Here is a 17,046-nt window from a genome sequence, read left to right on the forward strand (position 1 = left end):
CCTTCTGTAGCTGTAGTGGCCAGACTAGTTCACTTGTAAACTGTGTCGTTCCTGGTGGGGTAACATACTTAAGTGGCTGTTCCTGCAGCGGAGCAGAGGCGGCTTGCTGACCTTCAGTCTTTCACCTCAGTGGAGTGCTTGGCAGCCAAGTCCAGGGGTGGAGCCTGGGTCAGGCGCTATGGGAAGGGCTTGACTAAAGTGACCACTTAAAACCCTGGTCCTCAGTTCTTGGATACCTGCCTGGAAATTGGCTGTCCTGTATCCAGTGACCTTGTAGGTGGACCAGAAAGGACTCAACGGGCCCTGGGCCCTCTCCCACCCCAGGGCTCCTAATTTGCTCCTCCCTTGTCGCTTCTACTCCGCCCCTTAATGGCCCTAAACTTCCTGGGCCGGAACTGTTTGGCTTTTTCCTGCCCCAGTTGAAGGTGGGGGTGGCTTTTGGCCTTAAGAGCAAAAATGGAGCCCAGGAGGGTAGCGCCCGGACCACCCAGCCAGGGCTCTGCAGTGGGCGTGGGGTCAGCCGCGGAGCTCGTGTACCATCTAGCAGGGGCTCTGGGCACTGAGCTACAGGAGCTGGCACGCCGTTTCGGACCCGACGCGGCGGCTGGGCTGGTGCCACTAGTAGTGCGGGCGCTAGAGCTCTTGGAAAAGGCCGCCGTGGGGCCGGCTCCGGACTCGGTGAGTCACCGGCTGCTCCTTTTACCCCCCGGCAGCCGGCAGGCCCTAACCCTGAGACCCCTGGTCCCCCAGCTGCAGGTGTCCGCACAGCAGGCCGAACTGGAGCTGCGGTGGCTGCGGGAGGAGAACCAGCGCCTCCGCCGGGAACTAGGCTCGGGGCCGCAGGGTGAGTGCGGGTCCCTCCGGAGCAGAGCGAGCTGGGGGCAGCCGGGGCCCGCGCACCGCAGAGGCCGGTGGTGCTAAGAACACCCCTTCCTCAGAAGAGCGCGCGCTGCTGCGACAGCTCAAGGAGGTGACAGACCGGCAGCGGGACGAGCTTCGGGCACACAGCCGAGATCTGTTGCGCCGGAGCCAGGAGACCGAGGCGGTGAGGGCGGGGGTGGACCGGAGCTTGGGCGGGGCGGGGCCGGGAGGGCCCCAGAGCTCCGCCCACTAGCTCTCTCACTCCACCCCCAGCTTCAGGAGCAGCTGCAGCGCCTCCTGCTGGTCAATTCTGACCTGCGGCACAAGCTGGCCGCGGTGCAGACCCAATTGAGGGCGGCGCAGGACCGGGAGAGGGAGAGCCAACTACCTCGGAATGGCTCCCGCCAGCTGACTGAAGAACGGAGGCTGGAGCCCGAAGCGGCAACCCCGGATGACCCGGTGAGAGCCGAAGCGGAGTCAGGATACATCCCAGAGCTCACAGCATCCAGTCCTTGGTGGGCCCGGCCTGGGTGTGCCAGGCAGTACTGAAGGTCCCCAGGATGTCGGAAGGCCGCAACAGACCTGCTGTAGCAGCGGCCTTGTCCCCTAAGTTTTCCTAGCAGACATGCCCCCTAACTTTACTGTGAGCGCTGGGACTTAGGGGGAGCTAAGGGTGGCTCTCTGACCTTGCCCAGGTGGATGCTCAGAAGCAGCCAGAGCACGCTCCAGAGGCTGTTCAGTGTGGCTTCAGCCGGGAGGAGCTTGAGCAGATCCTACAGGAGCGGAATGAGCTCAAAGCCAACGTATTCTTGCTCAAGGAGGAATTGGCCTACTTCCAGCGGTGAGGGACCAGAAGCCAGGATGCCTGTTCCTGGCTATGGGTCACCCCACCTTATTCTTTGGGTCATTTATAGATCAGCAGTGACATTTGCCAGTGTCCTGCTCAGGCTCTAGGAAGAAGTAAATCCCATAGTCCCTGCCCTTCTGGAACCTCATTCAAACAAGGCAGCACCAAGGGTCACCAAGCCGGACCAGCAGGCCAGAAGTAGGAGGGCCATCTAAGCTCAGTTCAGAGCTGTTGGCAATATAGAGCCTGTTTCCAGGGCAAGCAATGAGCAGAGCTCAGCTACTTGACTGAAGCCTACTGTTGGCATTCCCACTTTGTTCCTCCTCCCACCCTCTTCCTTAGAGAGCTGCTCACAGATCACCGGGTCCCTGGGCTTCTGCTTGAGGCCATGAAGGTGGCAGTCAAAAAACAGCGGAGGAAGATCAAGGCCAAGATGTTAGGGACACCAGAGGAAGCAGAAAGCAGGTAAGATCCTGCCTCCATACCCACTGAACGAACCCTTTGGGCTGCTGCAGTTCTGCTTCGCCTGATGGCCCAGCTTAGCCAGGCCCTGAACTCGCTGGGCTTGCTGTCCAGCTGCTGTCCTGGCCTCTGGAGCCCACTGCTTCCACCTGCCCTGGCTGCTGTGCATCCTGCTGAAGAGAGTGTTAATGCTGCTTCTCCACATCCTTGTTTCCTTCCTTGGCTGGATCCCTTTACTAAAGGATGCTGTGCAGCCTTGTGAGGGGCTGTCTGCCAGGCTATAAAGGGAAAGCCTCACGGTATCCTGTGTCCCTTCAGTGTCTCCCTAGTCTGAGGCCATAGTATCACATATGCCCTGATGTACAGCCCTTACTTTTATCTTAGTGATGATGAGGATGGCTCCTGGCTCCTGCTCTCCAATGACAAGGAAGATGTTCCCCTAAATCCTGAGTCCAGAATCCAGAATTTGTATGTTGGAGGAGGGGCGGACGGAAGGTGAAGGGGGGCCTGCCTGGTACTTCTGCACCCTTTCTGCACCCTTTCAGAGCCCCCTTTTGACCTCTCTCTACCTCCAGCATCCTTGTCATCTCCACCTTCCTGGCTCAATGTGCCTCTCTTTGCTCTCCTTCCAGCTTTGGCTTATGGTATCGGGGTGAAACTGGGGGCCCTGAAGCTGAGACCGGCAACACAGCTCCCAGCAGGATACAGGAAGGAGAAGAGGTCACACAGCAACCCCACCTAGAACCTTTGGGCAGCCTTCCTGCTCCCAGCTCCTGACTAGACCTTCTCAGCTTTCAATGGATGTCTTGGTCAGAGGGCTTCAGCTCTATGAAAGGCCTAACTTTGGGTTCTGGCTGTGTATGGATGTATGACTTCAAACAAAGATGAAGCTCTTCTCTAGACCTTGCCTGCACTGGGCATGATGGGATTTCAGCCTGGCTCCCTTTCTTGACATCTCTGTACCACACTCTGCAGTGTGGTACCAGAGGTAAAGGTATCTCTGAGCTCTGCTTTCCCCATTGTGAGACAGAGGGTTGCTTGCCTGCTTGTGCAGGCGACCAGTGCAATAAATATCCATAGTACCCCTAAAAATGTTGTCTGTCAGTGGTCTGTGTTACCTCTGGGCCTTGCCAGGAGCAGAGGCACGGGGACGGTTCATTACAAGGTCTCCCTGACTCCCCACTGGGGGTGAGGACTGTCTCTTTGTTTTGGGAGTATGGCTCCCACCACTTTGCCTGTCTGCAACACTTAGGGAGCCTGTGGCTCCAATCTTTTGGCCTCCTTCAGACTATGTTCACTTGCTTTTCACTGTCAGTTGTATTTTCCATTTCATTTCTGCACGCCTAGCTGCCTGCCCTCTCAGGGAGGTGCCTCATAGCAGCCCGCCCTCTATCCTGGCTTCCTCAGGAAAAGCCTTGGGAGGAAGCAGGGAGGGGGTGGGGAGCTGTGTGCAAACCAGGCCCTCCTAGTACACTAGCCGCCATGGGATTAGGGCTGCTGTTCCCACTGCTGCTGCTCTGGACCCGGGGAACCCAGGGAGCCACACTAGACCCAACTGGTCAGCACGTCTGTACAGGCAGCAGGTGGGTCCCGTGGGGGCCCGCCTGATAGAGATGGTGGCAGACTCATGTGGAGTTATTCTGGAACATAAAGAAGTGGGTGGGAGCTCATGGGCCTGAAGAAAGGGGGCCTAGCAGATGACAGGTGGCCAGGGCAGGTGGTGGGAAGGCCAGGGAAGGAGAAAAGAGGGGTTGGGGACATGGACACTATGACTCGTGGGCTAGATTTCCAAAGTGGACCTGGGGAAGACTGCCACATCACAGCCAGCATTGGTGACCCACACTATGGGGCCTGCTGTCCCCTTCTGCCCTGCAGCCCCTCTGAGGTCCAGTGCTGTCCAGGCTGGAAGCAGAAAGATCAAGAATGCTCTATCCGTGAGTAGCCGGGACGGTCCCCGAGCCAAGGAAAAGGAAGGATAGGACCCAGTGAGAACCCTTCTTACTCTGTCACCCCCGACCCCGAGTCCACCCTAAGACATGTCACTCCTCTCGGGCACTAAGGATGGCTTTGAAGGGAGCAGAGCGCAGTAAGGGGATGAGAGGGTCAGGGGTGCCCCTTACTTCTTGGTGGCCCAGTCCTTTCTAGCCTGGGTTGTATGTTTTTCAGCCATCTGTGAGGGGCCTGATGCCTGCAGGAAAGATGAGGTGTGCGTGAAGCCAGGTCTCTGTCGATGCAAACCTGGATTCTTCGGAGCCCACTGCAGCTCCCGTGAGTTCCCATGGCCGGGTGAAGTTGCTGGGCAGAGCTGGGTAAGGGGCAGGAAGCGGGCAAAGCTATTAGAGATGTAAATTTGGTAAGGCCAAAATCCCCCAAGCTTCGATGAGGAAAGGGGCTCAGAAATGGGAAGTGACCCTGGAAAATGCCCTGGGTGGTTGGTTTTTACCCACAGCCACAAAGCCTTGCTTATCCGGCACCTTCACTTTAAACTCGGTAAGGACAAATAGAGTGGCAGGGAGGCAGGCCCTGTGAGCTCCGCTCTACCTCACACTTGAGTGACAGGTAGAAGGAGACTGGAACCAGGCTCTCAAGAAGGGGTGAGTGGCAGGGACCCCAAATCCCGATGCCAGTAGTGGGGAGGGACGTGAATGAAATCCCATCCGCCTGTGAGACCCGGCACATCACTGTCAAACCCGAGATCTGTGTTCTGGACTGTGAGATGGGGGATAAGCCAAGGCTGAGGGTTTGTCGTCTGAATCTGGAGCCCGGAAATGAGCTGAGTCCCAGGAGAAGAGGTTCTCAGGGTCTGTCCGTGGCTCCTGAAGATTAGGCCTGTGTCCTTCTCCTTGAGGAAGGGCCAGGGCAAAAACCCGTGTCCAGTCCTGAACCCACTGATCTCCCATTCCTAACCTCACAGGCTGTCCAGGCCAGTACTGGGGGCCCGACTGCCGGGAGATCTGCCCCTGCTATCCACGCGGCCAGTGTGAACCGGCCACCGGAGTGTGCCAATGCCAGCCCAGCTACTGGGGCCGGCTCTGTGAGTTCACCTGCAGCTGTGGCCCCCACGGGCAGTGTGACCCGAAGACGGGCTTGTGCCGCTGCGACCCCGGCTGGTGGTCACCCACGTGCCGTCGCCCGTGCCAGTGCAACCCAGCGGCGCGCTGTGACCAGGCCACGGGAGCCTGCGTCTGCCCGGCCGGCTGGTGGGGCCGCCGCTGCAGCTTCAGCTGCCAGTGCCACGCCTCGCCCTGCGTGCAGGACACCGGCCGATGCACCTGCCTGCCGGGCTGGTGGGGGCCTGACTGCAGCCGCAGCTGCCAGTGTGTGCGAGGTCAGTGCAGCGGCGCTTCCGGCCACTGCTCCTGCCCTCCCGGCTTCCATGGTGCCCGATGCGAGCTGCCCTGCGGCCCTGGCCGCTATGGGGCACAGTGCAGAGAAAGGTAAGCGGAGCTGCAGGCAGAGGTGGGCAAGAAATAAGACGGGTACAAGGCTGGGGTGAAAGAAAAAAAACCACCTTCATACATCTAGGTCTGTTCAAGCCTACTTCTTTCAGCCCATTAATGTTACAAAGTACAAACCAGTGGGCTGGGGAAACAGCTCAGGACTTAAGACTTGGTTGTACTGCTCTGTTAGAGGAGCTGAGTGTTCTCACGTTTGCTGTCCTCTGCAAGCTGGCACGCATATCACCACGTAGATGCATGCCTCTGTGTGTGTGTGTGTGTGTGTGTGTGTGTGTGTGTGTGTGTGTGTGTATGTGTGTGTTAGAGCATGCCTTTAATCCCAGCTCTGATGAGCAGAGGCAGGTGGATCTCTGTGCGTATGAGGCCAGCGTGATTTACATAGTTCCAGGACATCCAGAACAACATAGGGAAACTCTGTCTCTGTCTCTCAGTCTGTCTGTCTGTCTATCTATCTATCTAGATATCTATCTATCTAGATATCTATCTAGATATCTATCTATCTATCTAGATATCCCCTGTAATCCCAGCACTCAGGAGACTGAGGCAAAAGAATTCCCTGTGAGAGAATTCCCTTCATTTCTAGCCTGGTTTACTTAGCAAGTTCAAGCCAGGCTGAACTGCATAAGTGAGACTCTAAAAATAAATGATAGATAGATAGATAGATAGATAGATAGATAGATAGATAGATGATAGATAGATAGACTGACAGATAGATAACCTGCAGCCCGTTGTGGTGGGGTAGGCACTTGGAAGTCAGAGGCAGAAGGGTCACGCATTAGATGTCAGCCTGGGCTACAGACTGAGTTAGCACCGTTCTGTGTAGGATCAGTAGTAACAGAGTGGGCTGAGGGTCACTTTAATATCACCTTTGGCAACACAGCAAGTCTGAGGCTAGCCTGGCCTATGTGAAGACACTGGATGCTTCCCCTCCCCACAAAGTAGCAACAAGTTACATTTAGAACACAGAATGGGTCTGAGGATACAGATTGGCAATAGAGAGCTGGCCTGGCATGCGCTGAGCCCTCGGTTCAGCTCCCAACACCAGCAAGGTCTGAGAGCAAAATGTAGAGCAGACATTATAGTCTATAATACAAGTAGTGAGTGTTTGGAACAGCCTGAGTCAAACGTAACCAGGCAACACAAACTGCAGAATTGTAAGAATGTACTGTTATCTTTTTCTTTATTTCTTTGTTTTTTTCCTTCTTTGAATTGGTTTGGTTTTGGTGTGGGTTCCAATCTCATGTGGATTAGATTGACCTCAAACTCCCGATCCTCCTGTCTCTACTTTCCAAATGCAGGGATTGCTGGCATGTAGCACTGAAGCTAGCTCCTCCACTCCCCTTTTCTTTGGTATTTTTGAGGCAGGTCTGGGACTCACTGTATGACCCCTCTGCTTCCTGAGCACTGAGATTTCAGGTCCAAGCAAGGACTCCCAGATTTTAGTATTTTTTTTTCCTCCCTGAATGCTAGTCAAAATCAGCCAAACTGATTTTTTGTTTTGTTTTTTTAAAGTCAACGTCTTTTTGTGTAGCTCAGGCCAGTGTGCACTTTGCAGAGATCCTCCTGACTCTGCCCCCAGAGGTCTGGGGTTATGAACATGAGCCACCACACCCAGCTCAGCTAAACTGATTTTACTTCCTCTTCTCCCAGATGATTAAGCATCAGGAGAGAGGAATCGAGTTTCTATTAGAATAAATGGAAAACTAAGATGAGTTAATCTCAAAACTATTCTGATGAAATAATTCCTATTTTCTTTATATTTTCATTTATTATTTTTAATAATTTAAAAAGATCTTTATTTTTATTTTATGCATGTGGGTGTTTTGCCAGCATGTGTGTCTGCACTGAATGCCTACAGAGTCCAGAAGAGGACACCAGCTCCCCTAGAACTGGAGTTACATACCCCTGTAAGTCACCATGTGGGTGCTGGAAACTGAACCCCATTCCTCCACAACAGCAGTTCTCAACCATCCAAAAGCTGCACCACAACAGTTCCTCATGCTGTGGTGACCCCCCACCATAAAATTATTTTCATTGTACTTCATAATTATAATTTTGCTACTGAATAGTGATGTAAATATTTGATATGCAGGATATCTGATGTGTGACCCTGTGAAAGGCTCCTTTGATCCCCCAAGAGGGGTCATGACCCACAGGCTGAGATCCACTGCTCTACCATGGCAAGTGTTCTTAACTATTGAGCTGTCTCTCCAGCACCTATGTCTTCCTTCCTTCCTTCCTTCCTTCCTTCCTTCCTTCCTTCCTTCCTTCCTTCTTTCCTTCCTTCCTTCCTTCCTTCCTTCCTTCCTTCCTTTCTTCCTTTCTTGTTTTTTGTTTTTGTTTTTGTTTTTGTTTTGACATGGGGTTTCTCTGTGTAGTCCTGGGTGTCCTAAACTAGCTCTGTAGACCATGCAGATCCGCCTACCTTTGCTGGGGTTAAAGGCGTGCACCACCACTGCCCAGCCCTGAAATTAAAGGCATGTGCCATTACAGCCATTATTATTTATCTTTTAGAAAGGCAGAGTCTTCGGGGCTGGAGAGATGGCTCAGCAGTTAGAAGCACTGGCCGCTCTTGCAGAGGACCCGGGTCAGCTCCCAGCACACACATGATGGCTTGAAATCATCAGTAACCCCAGTTTCAGGAGGGCTGAAGCCTCCTTGGTCACCAGGCACTCAAGATGGACATACATGCACAGACATACATGCATGTAAAAATACCCATACACATTTAAAAAAATTAAAAAGACCAGGTTTCCACTGGCTGCTGCCAAGGCTGTACTGTGTGTGTTCGAGAAGAGTGAGTCTGTAGACTTTCCCGTTATAGTTAAACTAATGTACCTTACAAAAGTAAAAGTGAAAAAGGACAGGGTTTCTATCTGTTGCCCGGGCTAGTCTCAAACTCCTGTGCTCATGTGACTCTTCTCTCACAGCCTCCTAGGCAGTTTCTTATGTGGCCCAGCCCACAGCCACTCAGAGACTGTGTGGTATGGGAAGTGGAACAAAGAGAGGGGAGGAAAAGAGCTGGGGGGAAGGAGGTGAAGGGCGGGAGGGAAGCGGGCTGCTCTGGCTGTGCTGGCAGCTCCTGAACCCAGGGAAGGATGAGTCACAGAGCTGAGAGTCAGGAGTGAGATGGGGGCCTGTGATCCCTCTGAGATCAGAGATCACCTGTCAAACCTTTCCGTGTACAACACAGAGAAACTGAGGATCCGTCCTGAGTGGTCCATCTGGGGCCTGGGTTTGTCCAGTGCTCTGAGTGGACAGTGCGGGCAGTTCACAGTTGGAAGGTATGGTGCTCAGTCTGACCCAGTGCTCCCATGGATGCTTTTTCTTGCCAGCTGTGGCCACTGTGAGCAGAATGCAACGTGCTCTCCAGTCACAGGCAACTGTGAGTCCTGCAGGCCGGGCTGGAATGGGACCCAGTGCAAGCAGCCGTGCCCTCCTGGCACCTTCGGGGAGAGCTGCACCGAGCGGTGCCCCCGCTGCAGGCTTGGAGAGCCCTGTCATGTAGAAAGTGGGTACTGCCAGCGCTGTGACCCCGGGCGGCAGGGACGCAGGTGAGGGGCTTTGCTCAGAGCACAGTTCTCTCCTATACCCCTCCTCTCAGCCGCTTTTTTGGGGAGAGCTTCCACTTTTGCAAAGTGCACATCCACACAGCTCAGGGACTGCTTCCTGGCCAGGGTGAGGGAAAGGGAAGGTTCTGAGGGCTCTTCTTTCCTTCTCCCTTCAGGGACCTGTAGTATGTCATCCACTTGGGTTTGGCTCCAGCTTCAAGGCCATGTAGACCTGAGCTTTGCTGCAGGGGAGCCATGTCTGGGAACATGGGAGAGGTTGTAGGGCCTTCCTGTCCTCCCAACCTGAGTCCTGCTTCCCCTATGTGGCCCCAGGTGTGAGAAACCTTGTCCCCTCGGTACCTTTGGCGAGGGCTGCAGCTCCACCTGCCCGGCCTGTGCTCAGGGGACCTGCGATCCGCTGACAGGAGAATGTGTCTGCAGTGCTGGCTACTGGGGGACCAGGTAAGAACGAGGCCTTGGGGACAGGGGATTGTGGGAGGTGAGGTCAGGCCTCTGTGTGATGTTTCCTAGATTTTTCTCTCTGAGCCTCCCTACTTCCCAGAAACCCTTTCTCCCACCTTCTAACCAAGAAGTTAGTTCTGTGTGGGGTAGCATCTTCTAAGGAAAGTCAGAGGTTAATCTAAAAGGACTAAAAAAAAAAAAAAAAAATGAGATTTTTTTAAAAGAAAAGAAAAAAATACAAATATTAAACATTTTATTTATTTTCGTATTTATGTGCATTGGTGTTTTGCCTGCATGTATATCTGCGTGAGGGTGTCAGATCTTGGAGTTACAGACAGTTGTGAACTGCCATGTGGGTGCTGGAGATTGAACCTGGGTCCTCCTCGGTCTTCTGAAAGAGCAGTCAGTGAGTGCTCTTAACTGTTGAGCCATCCTTCAGCCCCCTAAAATGAATTTTTTTAAGATTTATTATGTATACATTGTTCTGTCTGCATGTACACCTGCACACAGAAGAGGGCACCAGATCTCACTATAGATGGTTGTGAACCACCATGTGGTTGCTGGGAATTGCACTCAGGACCTTTGGAAGAGCAGCCAGTGCTCTTAACCTCTGAGCCATCCATCCAGCCTCCTAAAATGAAATTTTAAAGGGAAAAAAAAAAAACATCAGGATAAAAAGAGGAGGTTGGTGGCTCATTCCTGTGAGGACTCCCCTCAGAAGTGGGACCCAGACCCCGCTGTGTCCCTCTAGTCCTTTGGGTATCAAGCAGTCAACAGCTCCAGCAGGCGCCCACCTAAAGGATAACACAGAGCATGGCGAGGAGAAGACCTGTTTTACAAAGGAGGGGGTGGGCAGAGGACCAGGGAGTTGGGTGCAGGGCAGGTCCTGGATGCAAGGCATCTTGCTTCTGCCGCATTAAGGCTGAGGAATGAGGGTTGTCACCCAAAGTCTCTACAGTGAAGCACTCTCAATACTGCAGGGCCACTTAGAATGTGACTTAGAAGTCACATTCAGAGGGGTCACCTGGCAGGGGCTGGGGACAGCATCCAGAAACCTATTTTACCTTCCCCTCCGTGGTGCCTTCAGTCTGCCTTCCTATTACGTACCCCTAGCTGCAATAGTTCCTGCCCATCTGGCTTCCATGGAAACAACTGCTCTATCCCCTGCCAGTGTCCAGAGGGGCTCTGCCACCCTGTGTCTGGAGCCTGCCAACTAGGTGAGTGGATGGAGGATGGGGGAACATTTGGTGATTTCTGTGAGGTGTAGGGGTCCCAGCTGCGGGGAAAGATGGGCATGCTTGAGGGATGGGGTCCTCAAAGGCTTGCTTATGTGACTGTCTCCTGTGTTCCTAGGCCGTCATGGCAGAAGCACCCTCATTGCGGGCATCCTGGTGCCTGTACTGCTGCTCCTCATGGGGGTCGGCTGCTGCGCCTACTGCTGCTCAACCACCCGACTGGACCCCAAGGACAGGTTAGCACTGGCCACTGCATGTGCTCCTTTGAGGGTAGGAAGGGGTGAACCTGCCACTCTTCGGGTAGAGATGCTTGGCACAGACCAGAACCTGGAACCACTTGTCTTCTTTAGAAGCCTTTGACAAGGAAGTGCCTGGGTCCCGTGAACATGAGCAAGAGGGGCTCGGTAGCAGGGGACTCAAAGTCAAACCTGCAGCAGAAGGCTCAGCTCCTGACTACGCTGCAAGGGTGGGGACTGAGGAGAATCCACACAGCTCAGCAGAGAAGGGACGAGGCCAGATCTCAAAGCGTCAGGAAAGTCTGAGCTGTGGTTTTGCAGAGGGCACGGCCAGAGAGACGCACTATGGAGGAAGGATCAGAGAGGCCCAGGAGAACGTGCCCATCTATTGCGTTTTTCTTCATATCTCCTGGCCCCCTGGACACTCACCACACCACGGAAGTTTGGAACAGGGAATGTGGTGGTCCTGAGGCTCATGGCCTCTCAGCTGCGCCTGGCCCACACAGAGGCCCGCCTGGCGGAGGCTTTGTGCCATGTTCTTCTGCCCCCATCATGCTATGAATCGAGGCCTGCACATGCTGAGCGAGGGTTCTGCTCCTGAGCTACACCCTCAGCCTTGTTTGCTTGTGTTTTGAGAAAATACCTCACTATGTAGCTCAGGCTGTCATGAGCTGGATGTCTTCATGCCTTGGCCACCCAAGTGCTAGGATTCCAGGAATGTGCCGTCATACTGGACCCTGATCCTTGGCTTTGGCTCTGTGTTGTAGGGCCCTCATAGCAGGGGCTGGAGGGGGCAGGGAAGCAGCCCACCCTGCTACCCCCAGAAGAAGATGACAGCTTGTCCAAAGGCGTCAGAGAACTCTGACAAGCTGACAGAGTTTGGGGGCGGAGTAGAGTGGGGACAAAGGCGGGTTTCTGGGATTCAGCTAAGATGTCAGTTGTAACAGCTACATTTTTTGAGAGGCCATTGCAGGTACCTAATACTGGTACCTGGTGCTGGGCCCTGCTAAAAGTTCTGTCAGATTTACAACTGAGGCCAAGAAAAGTGAAATCAGAGCCAACATGGTTACTCAGACCTGACTGGCTCTAGAGCAGTGGCTTTCAACCTTCCATGCTGCAACCCTTTAATACAGTTCCTCATGCTGTGGTGACCCCAACCATAAAATTATTCCTGTTGCTACTTCATAACTAATTATTCTACTGTTTTTGTTGTTGTTGTTTATTTTGGTTTGGTTTTGGTTTTTTGCATTTTTTGAGACAGGGTTTCTCTGTGTCGTCTTAGCTCTCCTGGACTCGCTTTGTAGACCAGGCTGGCCTCAAACTCACAGTGAACCTCCTGCCTCTACCTCCCTAAGTGCTGGGGTTAAAGATGTGCACCACCACACCCTGATAATTTTTCTACTGTTACAAATCGTAATGTAAATGTCTTTGGAGGTAGAAGCTTGCCAAAGGGGTCACGACCTCCAGGTTGAGAACCATTGCTCTGGAGCGATGCAGTGGATATGGTCACCTGTCTCATCCTGCCAACTGACACGGGCCCCTTAGGTCTCGCACCCTGATCATCCTCTTTCTGCCACCCTCTCAGGCCAGAGAGAAATGGAGCTGCCTTGTTCCGGATGAAGCAGCAGGTGTGGGGGGCCCTCACCAGCTTGGGCTCAGCACTGCCCTGTGGCTCCCTCAGCAACTACAAGCTCCCCTGGGTGACAGGTGAGTGGGCACTGGGTGTCAGGGTCAGGGTGTCGGGCTGAGATTTCCGGTGAGGCCGCACACCTGACCTGGACCCCCCACAGTTTCCCACCACGACCCGGAGGTGCCCTTCAACCACAGCTTCATTGAGCCGCCCTCTGCTGGCTGGGCCTCTGAGGACTCCTTCTCTTCTGATCCTGACTCTGGAGAAGAGGATGAAGCTCATGCCTACTTCATGCCACCCCGAGAAGGTAGCCCCCAACAGCTTGTTCAGCTTGCTGCGGCGGACGGCGCCGTTGGTGCTCCCCTGGTGGGTGGGTGTGTATCTGTGCTGTTTCTGCCTCTGAGAACAAGTTCAGAACGAAGCAGTGTCTGTCCTCATCAAGCCTGTAGTCTGGTGGGCGGTAAAAAGGTATCCTATGCCAGGTATGGTGGTGCATGCCTTTAGTCCCAGCATTTGGAGGGCAGGGGCAGGTGGATCTCTATGAGTTCAAGTTCAAGGCCAGCTTGGTTTACATAGTTTCAGACTAGCCAGAAGTACGCAAAGAGGCCCTGTTCCAAAATAAATGAATGAATAAATAAATAATAAAAATAAATTACAAGATATGTCACGAGACAATAGAGGACAGAATGGGTTATTGTTGCTAAAATTCCCTCCCGGGTGGGGGGGACACAAGCAACGTCTACCCCTTCTTCTAAAGCTAAGGTTCCAACAACAGACCTAGGCATGATGCCGCCGAAGCTCATTCTGGGAACCACGGAGTTTATCGGGCTTTCCTATAGCGCCCAGGCGAGGGCTTACTTACAGGGGCCATGTTAGAAAGCCCTTACTCAGGGATGCAGCACCCGGCCATGTAACGGCGCCCTCCTCTCCTGTGTACTCCCCAGAGGCCACGTGCAGTAACGGTAGAGTTGCAGGTGGGCGGGAGGGCTGGACACTCAGGCGAGGAGCTCCTGACCCTCGCACCTCTCCGTGAGGGGGTGGAAGCAGCCAGCAGCCCAGGTGGGAGAGTCTTTCTCCAAGGCCACAGGTGACCACCCCACCCCGGCTGGCGCTTGGTTCGGAGGACAGTACAGCGGTCACGCTTTAGTGGAGCAGAGAGAAAAAGGAGGGACTCCAAAGCTACCCGTGCCCTGGTCACTGCGGTGAGGACTGCCTGTTAGAGACAGCTGTGTTGAGTTTGGCAGGAGAAGCAGGGGTTACCCGAGTGAAGGTTAGACGGTAGCGACAGTGCTCTGGATAAACGGAACAGTGTGCAGTGGGGCAGAGTGAGGAGGGGTGGGAGAACAGAGTGGAGAAGAGGCGTCTCCTGCGCCGGCCTCTCCCTTGCCTCACTCTTTCCTGCCACATCTCGAGGCCTCTGGGAGTTCTCCACGCTGGGTAGACGGGCCAGAGCGGTGCGCCCAGCCCTGCACAGGTTCTGTCTTCTCCCCTGACAGAGACGGTCCCTGTGACCCAGGAAGAGCCACCAGCAGCCAGCCTTCCTGGAGGCCCCTTCCCTTCCCCTGAGGATGCCTCCGCACCATTTCCCATCCCACGCACCTCCAGCCTGGCTCGGGCCAAGAGGCCATCCGTCTCCTTTGCTGAAGGCACTAAGTTTGCACCACAGAATGGCCGAAGCTCAGCGGATCTCTCCAGCCCGGTACGAAAACCCAAGAGACTCTCCAAAGGTGCTCATCCGAGTCCTGAAAGCCAGGAGGCTGAAGAGTCTGCAGGCCTGGAGCAAGCAAACGCAGAGGGAGAGGTTCCTGCGGCCACCAGCCCCAGAGACGCAGCCGCTAGTCACCGCCAACTTGCCTGTGGGAGCCAGACGGTGGCAGAGTGTGTGGAAAGCGCTGGTGGCGGCGTCCAGGAGGGCTCGGGCTCCGTGGCTACGATCTATATGCTGGCAGGGACACCCCAGAAAACCGAGGGCCCTGTCTGGTCTGTCTTTCGTCATTTGGGAAACTGCCAGAAAGAGCAGGCAGCACCCAAGGTCAAGAGCGTCATCCCTAAGCCTTTACGCCGATCTCTGGGTCGGAACCAGGGCAGCCCTGGGCTGTGCCAGGGCTCCGGGTCAGCTCCAGGGGCTGTGCTTTCTGGAGCCACGGAGGCCACCGCAGTTAGGTCAGGGGAAGCACCCAGAGGTCAGGGGGATGGCACTGAGAGTTTTGGGACAGTCCAGGAGCCCGTCACTGGAAACAGTTCCCAGAAACAGGGTTCCCAAAAGCAGGCCGAAGAGAAGGAGCAAGAGGAGCCCCTGTATGAGAATGTTGGGCCCATGTCTGTGCCACCACAGCACTGAGGACCTGGAACTTGGTGAGTGGGAAGAGTGTGGATGGGGATGTGGGGACAAGGGGATGCTGAAACTGCTATGGACCAGACCTGGCTTTGCGCTGGGAAATGAGGACAAAGCTGCGACAGACTACGCCGGAATGATGCCCAGGAAGAGGCAAGGGTTAGAGGCCACCTGGCTGTGGGTCTGCCCTGCAGTGTCCCCAGGTGGGCCTGCAAGGCCTGGGAGAGGCCCTGCAGAATGAGGTCAGAGGAAGGAGATGGCTACAGGACTTTTCCTCTGCTGTCCTGGACTCTGTCCTGAGACTCTTCTTTCCATCACTTCAAAACATTTTTTTTTTTTTTTCTGAAATGGAAAACAGCCTAAATGTTTGATGATAAGGATTGATTAAACAAATATTTCTTTTAGAAACTTAATTAATTTATTTGGGTGGGGTTATGTGCCTTCCTGTCACCCCATGTGTCTGGGGATGGAACTCAGGTCTGGGACCCAAGTGTTTCTAACCATTGAGCCATCTCATTAGCCGTTCTTGTTTTTGTTTTTTGAGACAGTTTCTCTGTGTATCCCTGGCTGTCCTGGACTCACTTTGTCGACCAGGCTAATCTCGAACTCACAGAGATCCGCCTGCCTCTGCCTCCCCAAGTGCACCCCGATAAACAGATACTTCTTATACCTGGCTTCTGCACAGCGGCTAAATATGTTATTCAAAAATACTCGCTACATGGGTCATGTTTCTTGGAGAGACAGCTTAGTCAGAACACTGACTGCTCTCCAGCAGACGTATGTTTGATTCCCAGCACCCACACGGTAGCTTACAACCTGGCCTCTGAGGACCCCAGGCATGAAGTCCCTTACAGGCCACACATGGATGCAAAACACACACACTTACAAAATACAATTGAAATGTTAGCACCTGACATGTGTGACGTAACTAGCAGATTGGGGAGCACAGTGCAGTGTCTGCTCTTCTGTTGCTGTATTTTCCATCTGGTGCTGGAGAGAGGGCCCAGGGTCCCACTCCTACAGAGCATTAGCTCTGCAGCCAAAGTACATCACTGACCCCAACTTCTCATTTTTTTCTTAAGAAAATTTTTCAAATGCCAGGCGGTGGTGGTGTACACCTTTGATCCCAGCATTTGAGAGGCAGAGGCAGGTAGATTTCCTAGTTTGAGGCCAGCCTAATCTACAGAGTGAGTTTCGGGACAGCCAGGGCTACACAGAGAAACCTTGTCTCAGACCTTCACCCCCAAATTTAAGATTTATGTAGGTGAGAGTTTTGTCTGCATGTGTCTGTTCCCATGTGTGTGCCTGGTGCCCTAAGAGGTCAGAAGAGGGTAGTGGACCTCTTGGATGTGGGGTTATAGATGGCTGTGAGGCACCCTGTGGGTGTGGGCATCAAGCCCTGTGTTCTCTACAGCAACAAGCACTCTTGACCACCGAGCCATCTCTCCACCCCGCCTCTTTGTGACCTTGCATTCCTGTGCATGTACCTTTTCTATGCACTTCTGGGGAGCTTAAAGGACAGCTGCTGGGCTACTGGGTATGGCTTCTCTCTTGCTACCTTGTGGATTTCAGAGATGGAACTCAGGTCATGAGGCTTTTGAGCAAGTACCTTTATCTACCAGACCACCTTGGTCAGCTTCACCTTTTTGGTTTTTTAATGAACTTTTTGTCTCAGGATACATGTTGAAAACCATCCCTTTCTGTGTGTCTTACAAATTATGTTCTTATTATTTTTATTATTATTATTTGAGATAGGATCTCACCATGTAGCCTGACTGACTCTCCTGGAACTCATAGAAATCCACCTGCTTCTGCCTCCTGAGTATCAGCATTAAAAACTTGTACCATGCCTGGCTTTATCTTTAGACATCAGTGAATAGAAAGCCTTTTCCACAAAAATTTGGTGGCAATGAAGAAACAATAGCAAACAAAAACCCGGATGTGGTGGTCCATGGCCTTAATCTCAGCA

General features: G+C 53.5%; 2 protein-coding genes across 6 annotated transcripts; both read left to right on the forward strand.

Moving 5' to 3' along the window:
• Positions 1–245: 245 nt before the first annotated feature.
• Rilp (Rab interacting lysosomal protein) lies at positions 246–3,262 on the forward strand. Of its 4 annotated transcripts, none has more exons than XM_055619899.1 (8): positions 246–678; positions 751–844; positions 939–1,045; positions 1,135–1,320; positions 1,557–1,702; positions 2,051–2,173; positions 2,555–2,665; positions 2,803–3,262. In XM_055619899.1, the coding sequence occupies exons 1-8, from the start codon at positions 457–459 to the stop codon at positions 2,945–2,947; spliced, it is 1,134 nt and encodes a 377-aa protein (XP_055475874.1). In that variant the 5' UTR covers positions 246–456; the 3' UTR covers positions 2,948–3,262. The 4 variants fall into 4 exon arrangements, with proteins under 4 accessions (XP_055475874.1, XP_055475875.1, XP_055475876.1 ...); XM_055619900.1 differs by having other exon boundaries at positions 942–1,045; XM_055619901.1 differs by having other exon boundaries at positions 248–678; positions 2,555–2,638.
• An 84-nt stretch (positions 3,263–3,346) lies between these two features.
• Scarf1 (scavenger receptor class F member 1) lies at positions 3,347–15,481 on the forward strand. Of its 2 annotated transcripts, XM_055619898.1 has the most exons (11): positions 3,347–3,753; positions 4,046–4,104; positions 4,337–4,438; positions 5,085–5,607; positions 8,964–9,182; positions 9,513–9,641; positions 10,755–10,858; positions 10,995–11,112; positions 12,698–12,819; positions 12,903–13,049; positions 14,239–15,481. In XM_055619898.1, the coding sequence occupies exons 1-11, from the start codon at positions 3,653–3,655 to the stop codon at positions 15,081–15,083; spliced, it is 2,469 nt and encodes an 822-aa protein (XP_055475873.1). In that variant the 5' UTR covers positions 3,347–3,652; the 3' UTR covers positions 15,084–15,481. The 2 variants fall into 2 exon arrangements, with proteins under 2 accessions (XP_055475873.1, XP_055475872.1); XM_055619897.1 differs by having other exon boundaries at positions 3,671–4,104.
• Positions 15,482–17,046: the final 1,565 nt, after the last annotated feature.

The sequence above is a fragment of the Psammomys obesus genome, unplaced genomic scaffold, assembly GCF_907164565.1.
Source record: "Psammomys obesus unplaced genomic scaffold, mPsaObe1.curated_primary_1811, whole genome shotgun sequence".
NCBI lineage: Eukaryota > Metazoa > Chordata > Mammalia > Rodentia > Muridae > Psammomys > Psammomys obesus.

Bases quoted from the DNA above. Each gene is read 5' to 3' on its own strand.
- Scarf1 (XM_055619897.1), top strand. From the start codon at position 3,840: ATGGGCCTGAAGAAAGGGGGCCTAGCAGATGACAGGTGGCCAGGGCAG. The intron at 5,608-8,963 runs GTAAGCGGAGCT...TTTTCTTGCCAG, and splicing joins GGGGCACAGTGCAGAGAAAG to CTGTGGCCACTGTGAGCAGA. The intron at 11,113-12,697 runs GTTAGCACTGGC...CCACCCTCTCAG, and splicing joins CGACTGGACCCCAAGGACAG to GCCAGAGAGAAATGGAGCTG.
- Rilp (XM_055619899.1), top strand. From the start codon at position 457: ATGGAGCCCAGGAGGGTAGCGCCCGGACCACCCAGCCAGGGCTCTGCA. The intron at 845-938 runs GTGAGTGCGGGT...CCCCTTCCTCAG, and splicing joins ACTAGGCTCGGGGCCGCAGG to AAGAGCGCGCGCTGCTGCGA. The intron at 1,046-1,134 runs GTGAGGGCGGGG...CTCCACCCCCAG, and splicing joins GGAGCCAGGAGACCGAGGCG to CTTCAGGAGCAGCTGCAGCG.